General features: G+C 44.6%; 1 protein-coding gene across 5 annotated transcripts in view; it reads left to right on the forward strand.

Moving 5' to 3' along the window:
- Positions 1-11,234, forward strand: part of WRN (WRN RecQ like helicase) — a 45,809-nt gene extending 34,575 nt beyond the window's left edge. For all 5 annotated transcript variants that reach the window (XM_075090053.1, XM_075090055.1, XM_075090057.1 and 2 more), the window contains 9 exons: positions 1,023-1,101; positions 1,385-1,497; positions 2,409-2,523; positions 3,715-3,840; positions 5,611-5,773; positions 6,876-7,090; positions 8,534-8,605; positions 9,163-9,300; positions 10,959-11,234. In XM_075090053.1, coding sequence (XP_074946154.1) covers positions 1,023-1,101; positions 1,385-1,497; positions 2,409-2,523; positions 3,715-3,840; positions 5,611-5,773; positions 6,876-7,090; positions 8,534-8,605; positions 9,163-9,300; positions 10,959-11,081 — 1,144 coding nt within the window. In that variant the 3' untranslated portion in view covers positions 11,082-11,234. The remainder of the gene's footprint in view (positions 1-1,022; positions 1,102-1,384; positions 1,498-2,408; positions 2,524-3,714; positions 3,841-5,610; positions 5,774-6,875; positions 7,091-8,533; positions 8,606-9,162; positions 9,301-10,958) is intronic.
- The last annotated feature ends 6 nt before the right edge of the window (positions 11,235-11,240 follow it).

Consider the following 11,240-nt stretch of genomic DNA (forward strand, 5'->3'; position numbering starts at 1 on the left):
CCTTGTGCAGGGGCTGCAAGTGAGCATGTAGGTTTCAGCCTTTCTACACTAGTCTGGAGAAGACTGAGATCAAGTTGAGGCTCCATCAGGCAAAAAAAAAAAAACCACCAGGGTTTTGCACAAAGCAGACTAATTTGTATTCCTGGCTTGTGTGGCGCTTCAGATTAAACCCACCTTGCATTTCTGAGCAGTTCGACTCCTCCTTCAGGCAAGCAGCCTGATGCTGACAAACAACAGGAAAATAGAATGTGTCACTTAAGCTGAATAACTGCCGCTGTAGCCGTGTGGAAAAAAAATAATTGTAGTCCCTACAATTATAAGGTATTTTTGTTTAGGAAGGGATGCTGTTACTCCAGGTTGTCTCCTAACAGATACTGCGGTATAATCATAGCAGTCTAATTTAGGGTTAAATGTCCCCTGAGTACCCGAGCCCATGGACTGGTAGCTGTGGTGCTGCTCTCTAGGCGGACGTGCTTAGTGGCAGCAACAGCTAATTGTGCTTACAGCACAGCAGCTGTGTCCTTGTCACCGATGCTGTTCAAGTTATTAGCTCTCTTTAGGCAGGATTCGTGTTACTGGCTGTGCAGAAAGTAGTAGTAAGGTGTGTTTCTTGTGGGATGCTGTCAGAATAATGCCATGAAAGGACAAGTGCTTCTAAGAGCATGCTTTTATTAACAATATAGGAATCCAGCTGTTGACAGGGATATTGGTATGTTCGTGGGGTTTTTCACAAAACTTCCATTTCATCTGCTTAAGCTTTGTACAGTAAGAGGCTATTTTTTAAGTTACAGGAGCAGACACAGAGGAGTTCTGTTACATCAGGGATAATGCTGATTCTGCCTCAACCAGCTCAAGTCCTTTATGAGTGCACCACTAGCACAAGGTGCCAGACCACTGTCTGATAGTGCTGTCAGAGCAGGCAAATTAAGTTGGGCTGCTGCTCCCCTACAGCCTTCTGCAAAGTTTCTGGATAAATTGATCTGATGCAGGGCTTGTTTCCCACTTGTTTTGTTTTTTGTTAGTGTTGCAGAGCGTTCACCAGTGAAATCTCCTTTGAAGCCCTCAGAACCTGGTGTTTCATCCCGAGAAAAAGAGCTAGAGGTGAGCTTTTGGAAGAGGGAGGAGGTCTCTGAATTGCAGTCAACCTGAAGACCACAGTTGTCCTGTATTGGGGCAGCTGGCTTGGGCAGCTCTTAATATTACAGAGATGTTTAGAATAGAAGTCCTAGAAGATTATTTCAATATGTTAAAATGGATGAATGGATTGCAGGTTTTTTGTATATTAGTGGAAAGATTGGGGAAGCTTAACTTCCCCTCGTATTAATTATACCTATGTGAGTGATCTAGAGATGCTTCATGAGATATTTGGTGCCCTTGTTCACAGACTGCTCTGTATGGCAAGTTGCTGACTGTTAGACAGAGGGTAGCTAATGAGAAGGTAATTCCTCCAGCTGTCCTGGCAACCAATAAGATCCTGGTGGAGATGGCTCGAATAAGGTAAAGCCAGCATGTGTACGTGTTGTACAAACTAAGAAGGATGCAAGCCAAGTCACAAATCCCCTTTCTGCTTCTGTTGAGAGTATGCCTCATTTGTAGAAGAGCAGCTCTTTTCCTGAGGATCTGCGTTTGTTGTAACGCCCTTGTAGACCCCTGACTGGTCTATGCTAAACAGTTGTTGACATCAGACGTGCTTCTTCATTCTAGGTATTATTTAAAAAACCCCAAAACTAAACAACAACTTTTCCTGTCTTCGTGTCTAAACCTCCTGTTAGGTTGACCATTCAGAGGAAGGTGTATATCTTTTACTAAACCTTACCTTTCCATCTGCTTGTCTCCAATGTGTTCTAACCACTCTAGTATGCCCTTATCCTGCTAAGGGTCAGCTACAGATCAGGAGCTGCCCTTACCTTGCATGGGTGCCTCTGTAGCGTAAAAGAATAAATGCCATTTAGTGTTGCTCTCAACTACTAAAAGGAGGGAGAAAAATTCTTCCTTTCACTCATTGTATGAGAGGGCATTGTGGGGCAGCTCAGTTGGTAATGCATCTGAAGTGCCTTCCCTAGCTACTAAAAGGCATTAGGCAGTACTACTTTTGGAACTTGTATTTTATTCCATGGAAGAGCTCCGGGCTTATGGGCTCTTGAGCGGTAAAAACAAAGAGGAGTGCAGTAAACTGATCCTCCAAAGTATTGAGCAGCAAACTTGAGGTTCTTGCTGTGGTCAAGCTTCATGTTTCCAAGTGCAAACAGTGAACTTAGTTGCGGAGACAATGGGGGTACAGTGATAACTCTCTGAAGTATTGACTGACCAATAGATCTGTAGTCCAAGCATGTGTCATTCACACACTTGATGTTTCAAAGCATTGGCATAGGACATTGCCATGGCTTTTATTATTCATCCTAAACTAGGCCTACGACTGTTGAGAATGTGAAGAGAGTTGATGGTGTATCTGAAGCAAAATCCACCATGCTGATCCCTCTCCTGGCTGAAATTAAGGACTTCTGCCAAGTGAATGGTTTGCAGGTAAGACTTACTAAAGCATCTGCTATTTTGCAAGAGCTGAAAAGACATAATTTGGTCTGCAGCTGTCAGATTTCTCCTTCAGAGTTTGTCCTCGAAGCAGCTGTTCCACCCAAGGACGGCAGCAGAACTCGCTAGGCTTGTATACAAATAGGCCCCCCGAATCTGAATGTGCTATTTGGCAATGACATTGGGACCTGGCTGATGTTCCAGATCCGTGTGGTCATCTTGAAAGTCCAGGGTCTCCTTATAAAGGTCATCCATCTGGCCAGGCTGGGTGTCCAATAGGTGCTGCATTATTGACAGCTTGCAGCTAGTTATCGTGCTTTGGGGCTGGGGGCCAAAGTTTTAGTTCCTTCACTGTTGTTCATTGACTCAGACTTGCAGGTCAGGACTTTGCTTCCTCTAAGTTTTTCCTTAGGAGACTGGCAGAAGAGCTTAGATTGCCAGCTGTTGGAAATACTCCTGTTGATTCTCTTTTCACGGTTGATTTTCTTCTGCCTGAGACTTTGTGTAGAGTGGCTCCTCAGTCACTATGGTGAGAGACACCACTAGGAAGGGGCCATGGAGCAGAGGATTAGAGGAAATAAGCAGCAGTTCTGCTTTGGGGATCTTAAATCCCTTTTAACTGTAAATTTACATAGAAATTATCTAGTCTAGAAAGCAGGTAGAGCAGCAGTACCACTCTGTGTAATGCTTGAGAAGACTCTGGAGTATTCCTTCTGCTTCACAGAAAGCTATTACAGTCTAGGAATGGAGACAAAAAGCATTCCTTTGGGGGTGTTTTTTTCCAAGAAACCTGTGTTGAGCAAAATATGAAATCAAATGGAGGAGTTTCCCGTACTAAGCAGCAGACTGAATACCATAGTTTGCTCTGCTTGGGGTAATTTTACATATATTGAGCAACACTTAAGTACCAGTGTTGACCTGGACACTGTTTCTGTGGTTGGTTTGGTTTTGTTGCAAGTCCCATGGACAATCCCGTGCTTGCTTTTTTCATGTGGAAGTATGTGGGTGTCCATCGGTACTCCCTTTGGGTTTTTTGTGCAACATGGACTTGGGGTCAAAACTGATCTCCATAGATTCGAATGACTCCATTTCTGTTACTCTTCCTGATAACTTCAGATAATTGGAGGGTGATACACCGGTGGTCACTGGGGTATAATTATTGCAAATCTTCTTTATCTCACTTAGACCGACACATTCCCCACATCTGGATCTAAAGATCAGAAAGAAGCATCTCCCTGGAAGTGTACTAGAGCCCTGTCTCCCTCAGAGCAAGTCACATATATCCTGTTCCAAGAGAAAAATCTCTCTGTGGTAAGCCCTCTCCTGTGGAGATCCCTTCCTGTTTGAAAACTGACAGTGGGGATGCTTTGTCTAGAGGAGGGAGATTTGCAAGTTCTCTTAAATCCTCTGCCCAGTGCTGGGGTGGGGTTGCTTTAAAACACTGAGGCAGTATCTTTCCTGGCAAATGGTAGCTCGCCTAACTTAACTCTGTGGTCTGGTACAAGTATGGAAAACTGCCCTTGTGGTGAGGTGGGATACAGTGAGGTAAGATACAGCTCCCTACTCATCACAGTGCCTGCACAGATGGGCAGGGCATCAGGCAGAGTTGTTGCTGTTACTTCATTGGTCTGTTTTGGTACAGTTAAGCAGTGTGCTTTTCCTATTGCCAGTGTTAGCTCTGCTTGTGGCTGTATCTTTCCCTTTTCACAGTAGTAAGGGCATACAGGATGAACTTCTTAATCCAGTAGCCTGTTGGAAAGGACACCAAGCAGGGGGCTGTATATAGGCATACCTTTGCAGATAATAACCATTGGAATAAGCTTCACTAACTCTGTTCTTGGTTCAGGTGGTAGCAAATCCTTATTCCTTTGCCATATCCATGCGTAAGACTTGCCTGTCAAGAAACAAAGCTCATGGGAAGATTCAATGCAAAACTCAGGTCTAGAGTGCTAAGTATTATCGTGGCTTTCTAGTTCAGATTTTGGAAAGCTTTTTCCTGTTACAAACAGAAGTTGAGGACAAGCTACCTGTCACATGTAAGTTGAAGTGCTACAGGGCGTGTGGCTACACTGGCGTTGTGCCGTGCGTCCTGTGAAGATGGGACGCTGACACAGTTCATTTATTGCTTTTTAATTCTGCAGTAGGAAACTGAGGTTGCTTGAAGTTTTGCTTTGCCCCCTCCCACGAGTACTGGTAAACCTTGTCAGATAGTGCCTAACTTAAAAGTGTACCTAAGGACTAATTAGGAAGAAACAGTTGTATAATTATTAATGGGTAACTTGATGCTCTGTATCCACTAATCCTGATGATTATATGTACAGTGTGTGTATTGTCTGGGGAGAAAGCAGCAGAAGCTTGAAACCTGTTCTTTGGAGGAAACAAGCAGCCAGTTTGAAATCTGTCCTTAAAAAGTACAAGTTAAGGTAGATGGAGATGTTTTTCTTCAAGGCAAATGTCTTAAGAATTAATTTAACAGATGTGAAAACGAGGAGGAATTTCGTTTTGGTGCTGTTATCCATGTTCTGCATAGATGTTATGAATCCAGTGGGCCCCTGGAAGGTCAGGTGCTTCACAGCTGCCTAGCAGGAGACATCTGAAGCTTTGACACAGAAGTCTCATGAAGGAGGAGCTGGGTTGATACTCTGACTTAGCTGTGAGGCAAGAGCATCTGTTCCCTTTGTGGTAGAAATTGCTGGGATTTGGCTGCCACAGGGTGGAAAGGGGGTGGTGGCAGGTGTTGTGACACAAGGGATGTGAGCTCTAAGTAAGCTGTAGCGAGCTTTTGACGTGGCTGCACAGCACCCTTCCTGTGTAGAACCCCCCATCATCTGAAGTAAGCTCAAGCTGAGATGTGGCGCTTGAGCTGGGAAGCAGTAGCCTCAAGAGAAGAATGCTCTTTACAAGCAGGAAAATAAATGAGACTAATATTAGGAGTAGCAAAGTGTTTTGGGGAGCTTTGCACTGCTATGTGCCAGTATCCGCTGACTGCTTTTTGGGAATGGGAGTTTGCCAGGTGTTGAGCTTTCAGTTGTATTTCAGACACCTCTGCCATCTCAATCCCTTCTGCCTTTGTTTCCCTAGAGGATGATAAGCGAGACCAGATCTCTGCCTCTTGCTGTGGTTGGCACTCACCTGTTCCAGGCAATGAAGGCTGGCTACGCAGTCAACCTGCAGCGAGCAGGTTTGACTCCTGAAGTTAAACAGATTATTTCTGATGTCATCCGTAATCCTCCCATTGACTCAGGTGAGGATCGCAGCCCTTATCTGGAACTTCTCATGAGTCTCATGACAGTGGCATACAGGTGAAGGGAATGAAAAACTGACAGCTCAGCTCTTTCTTTAGGTAGAATCCATCATTTCTGGAAGGCCCGTGGTGGTGGCAAGGCAGGGCATGGCAATGCCAGGGTCATTGCTGTCCTGTCAAGGTTATAAAGGTTGTAAAATAAGGCAATGGCGACTCATTAAAGAGCAAAAAGATGGTAGCCCTTTACAAATCCTTTCACTCAATTGTATGGCTGTTGAAAAGACTGAGGCGTCATTCTTGGGTCTGTATTTACCCAAATGTGTTTGGAAAAAAACATCAGCCTGACGAAGTCTTCCTGCAAGTCCTGGCATCTACAGAAAATACTCTGGATAAGAGCTGTGGAATTTCCCCAGTGCAACTTCTCTGCGAGATATTTTTTCGTGACAAGGAGGCTGAGAAGTGCAGGGAAAGCAGTTCTTCCTAACACTGTCATCTGGTGCTATAGGCTCGTTCAGAAGCTGAAGATCGACCGTGTACTGACCTGTGGTTCTGAGACTTGGTGACTTAAAATTCAGTCTTGCCCTAGTAGTTGAACTTCTTAGGTTGGCAGAGTTTGCAGACTTGCTAGCTTTCTTACTCTTGTAAGATGTGGGTTAATGTGTCTTCTCAGCAGCAGTTGCAGGCTCAACGAGACCCTTGGATTGCTTTCCTCAATTTAGTGCCATGCTGGAATGGAGAACTTCCATGGCACTACATTTAAGAAAGCAGAGAGGCTTTTCAGCCTGAGTTAATACAGCCTTCCTCTCAAGAGAAAATGGTTGATAGGACATGGAAGTTAGAGGCAGGCAATTCTGAAGCTTCAAACAAAATTTGAGGACTACAAGTTTGTGTGAGGATGAATGAGGTGCAGACTTATCCCATAAGCTCATGATCTGTTCTCTTAGGATCCAAACCCATACGTTGGTTTACTTCTTGTCTCTCTGCTGCCTTAATCTATCTTCTGCATTAATGACGACAACTGATGTTGTACAACATGAGAAAACTGAATAAGGGGCAAGAGGATTAAGACAAAATTAATGCTGGTTTTATATTTTTTTCCAAGACACCACCAAAGTTCAAGCCATTAGAGAACTTGTTCCTGCAAATATTGAACCGTATCTCATCAGGATGACTATTGCATTATTGGAGAAAGAGGATAGAAATAAGTCTCAGGATGGCTCAGGTGTCAAAAGGGCATTGATGTGGTCAGAACGGCAGCAGGAAAAATCAGGAGCAGATCCAGCAAGTGGGGAACATACCTTGTGGAGTAAAACAAAGGTTAGTAGAAGGTATAAAATGGGTTTTGTGAAAAGAACATTTCTGACTTGTAGGAGCAGGCTTAAAAAAAAAAAAAGCCCTTTTATGATGTTGCTGTTTCCAATAGTGCTCAGTTTCTCATCACAATCCATCTTTTCCTCAGCTTTGAGTAGGACTGCCTCCCTCTCAGCAGAGAGCAATGCTCAGAGCAGAACCAGAGGGTTCCCCTTGCAAAGGACTGACGTAGGAAGAAGGCTGCACATAGGCAGCCTTGCTGTGATCTGTTAAACATGTCACCTGAGTTGATCTGTTCCCATGTGGGACTGTCAGCTCACCTCTATCATACTAAGTCCTGCACGTGCAGCCCAGGAAGATCAAGCATGTGATGGTGTACCACTGTACAGACCATCACAACTGCAGCTTAACAGAGGCCTTGGAGAGCAGGGATGAATGCTTTCTGCTGTTGCCCAGCCCTTTGGGATGTGGGTGCAAAAGGTTCCCTGTAAAATGCCAGATTTACAGTAGCTGGGGCAGTGGAGGAAAAAGCTCAAGTTCCACGTTCTCCACAGTATGAAAACCTTGGGTAAGCCGGATCCTTCATAGCCACGCAGTCCACGTTCTGCCCTTGCCATGCTTCTCTGTGTTGGTACCTGATCACCAACCTTGTGTGGGAAAAGTGATTCTCTTACTGTACAGAAAGCTCAGAGAAAGGAGAGAAGTTGAAAGTGAAAAGCTAGGGGCAATGCCTGCCAGAAATCTGTCTTTCACGGGTTTTTCTGTTGCTTGGAACTGCTGGGCGTAGCCATGATAAGTGTGTCATGCCATGTCTGACTCATTGGGGAGAAATCTCAGGAAATAAGGAGTACTTTGTTGCTGTTTGAGAAAGGCCAGGCTAGTCTTCCGAGCCCTCGTCTGGCCTTTCGGTGTCTCCCAAATCCCGGTTCAGCACCCTGTACAAAAGGCCACCCAGCACTGAGTGGCTTCTGGTGGGAATGGTAAAAAGAAATTCCAATTCCTGTGTGAGGATTTCATATCTGTTTCTTACAGGGTTTGGGGTTGATGTCTTGAACTCTGGCTCAAACAATTTTTCAAGCCTTGCCATCTTGCTGAATTGATTTTCTTGCATCCCTGAGTGCTATTTTGTTTCTAAAATATCTTTGTCAGAGCCTTCTTTTTCCTGAAGTTGACCTCCTGGCAGTCCAACTGAGTGAGCTCTAATTACACTTTTCTTTCTCCTACTGTTAGCTGCTGGAGCTAATAACAGGAATGACATGCTATTAGAAATCAAATTAATATTATACAAATGAGTAGACTGCAAATCTAAAAGCTAATCCAAACAGTCTTTATTTACTTCTCTGTCAGAAGATATGCTGCTTCTAATATTTCCCTGTAGCAAACAGCTTGAAAATCTGCTAATGAATGTTCTTGGATTTTAACAACCTTTTATTACTGCTGCTTTTACAGGATAATTTGATCAATCCGACAGTGAAAGAAAGAGCAGAGAAAACACATCTGCGAATGGTTCCTTCGACTTCGGTAAACAGATGTTCTTACTGGAATAAAGCATGCAGTAGGCTTGCCATGAGCAATGCTCTCGGTAACAGAGATGTGTAGTTGATACAGAAATCTCAGCTTGGCTGTTCCAACCTACGACCAGCAGGCATTTTACAGAAATTAGAAGTTAATACCTCTGTGCCCACTATCCCATTTTTAACTGACACCTTTGCTGCAAAAACACATTTGAAAACATGGCACTTGTGAGTCAGAAGCAAGTGGTACAAGTTCAGAGTGATGGGGGTGGAGGAAGTATTCTTCTCTGCTACAAAAAATATGCCCAAGTACAAGTTGCAGTTCCCTTGGTTTGAAATGGACGCACTTCACTTGCTCAAACTTGATTGTGGTGAAAAGGCTAAGAAATAGCTAGTGATCTCATTAAGCAGAGGTGTTGGAACTCTGTTTAAAATTGCACACTCACTCACTTAAAAAAAGAAACCTCCATAAGACAGCCATTGCATTGAATCTGGTTTGTGCGGACTTAAGCTTTAATGCTGTGATATATAAAACAATCTGCTTCTTTATTGTCACATGGAAAGGCTGTACAGAGCGTGGATGACAGCCAGCCAAGTAGCAGAGAGGCAGCAGGCTGCCTGAAGCCCCTCATGCTGGCCTCCTGGAAACAGCCTGCCCTTGATCCTGATGAGGAGGAACTGTTTGCTGACTCTCAGCTGAAGGTGAGGCTGCCTGTAGCTCTGTGCCAGGAGTGGAGCCCAGACCTGATGATCTAGATGTTGGTCTTGAACAAACCAAGGTCCCAGCTCCTGTCTGGGTTCTCTGCTGTGCCTACAGCTTTGGCCTGGGTTGCCAGCTAACTTGTTAATATGCTTGGTATAGTGACAGCATGCTGCTTTTATTGCCCTTCCTGTGCCCAAATATACCTCAGTCAGAGCATCAGCCTGTTACAGATACGTGTTTTCCCCAGTACATCTTGTCAGCCATCTAGTGGCAGATGCTTCCAACACTTTGAGAGGATGTTTGGCTTCCTTTGGAGTTGTGTGAGATCTTATGCTCATCACATGAAGGATTTTTCCACTGGTGTTATATAAACACAAGTTGTGTAAGCATACACATAGTGGGGTTTTTCTAAGGGAGCTGGTGTGGCTCTGACCACTACTTGCTGTACAACTCGCTTCACTTGGAAGCTGGATATTGATGTGAGTGCAAAACAAATTATTATTCATGGTCTGGTCAGTGTTAGGTAGGTCTAACTCCTAAATAGCACAGCAGCTGTCTTAAGACAGTAAACACATGATAACGTGACCTTTTTGATTGTTGGTGATAGCTTCAGATGACTTCGAGGACATGGGTTCCAGGTGAAGCCCCTTTGACACAGGAACAAGCACAATCAGTGCGTCAAGGGTCTCTGCGCCCTTCCTGCCCCACCGGAGCTTGGGCTGGGAGCCCTGGTGTTGTGCACACACCTCTTGGCACAAGCTCTGGAGCAACCTCTCCTGGCTGTGGATGGGGCCTCCTGGTGTGTTCCTCGAGGGCAGCCCACCAGCAGTCTTGTTCATTGTGAGACAAACATCTCGCCAGTGACAGGTCTTCCATTATTTAAAAACTGATGGCCGAAGCATGAGCAGAAACCTGTTTATCTCATGGCTGTAAGCTCTTGGAGTAATTTGTGGCTTGCTGTTGCCATAGCCTCTCCTCCCACCACAGAGCAAGAGGCGCACCCAGCAGTCGTGGAGAGCGCTGCATGTTTAGGTTCTCCATGGGGAATGTGATCCCTGAGTGTGGTCTGCAGAACTTGTGACCTTTGTGAGGAGAGGGAGAGAAGGGGTGCCTTGCACTGTTGGGGGCAGGCACCCACAGCTGCGTTTGTGGATTTCAGTCCCTTTTATTCTGGTACTAATGGGGAAGGTAGCAGGTACTGCTCATGTGTCACCGGTTTGGGGCATCCACTTTCATTCCCTGCCTGCAGCTCTGTTCTTTCACAGGTCAGGCTCAGGAGCTGCAGTTCTTCAATTAGTCTTCACACTTGGGGGTGTTGGGGCTGTGTTTGGGTTTTTTGGTTTGTGTGGCTTTTCTTTTTAAAAAAGTGGTTCCTGGAGGTCAGTACAACACCTAGACCTTTGTTTCTTTTGTTTCCTTTTTCTCTGTTTTTGTTTGTTCTGCTGTAGTTTCATTTGTTCATTTCCTTGAAAACAATCGATTCATTTGTTCATTTCCTTGAAAAAGTTGTTGCATTTAAGGGAGACATAAGCCTTCCCCTAACACTATAGCTAGTTCCCATCTTTCTCTGAGCATAATTTTTTTTTTTTTGGGGAAGAGCTATATGAGTCAGACTGTAAATATGTGCCTTTTTCAATACTCTGCTTTACTCTTCCAGAACTCGCCTCCCCCTGCTAAGAGGAAGATGCCAGAATGGTTTGAAGCCTCATCTGTGGCAGTTCGACCTGCAACTCAGATCAAGAAAGCTAAACCAGAGCCCAGAAAAGGGATTTTTAGTTGAATGCTAAAACGCATACTTTGTTTTATACCGCCTAGGAGCACTTTATGGATGCCTATTCTCTCATCGGCCTTGCCTAGGCGGAGGGATGGAAACCTACTGCATTTATACTTTTCACTGTGTGAAATTTGATATGAATAAAACAAATAAACGCGATACCCC

Source organism: Phalacrocorax aristotelis, chromosome 4, assembly GCF_949628215.1.
Source record: "Phalacrocorax aristotelis chromosome 4, bGulAri2.1, whole genome shotgun sequence".
NCBI lineage: Eukaryota > Metazoa > Chordata > Aves > Suliformes > Phalacrocoracidae > Phalacrocorax > Phalacrocorax aristotelis.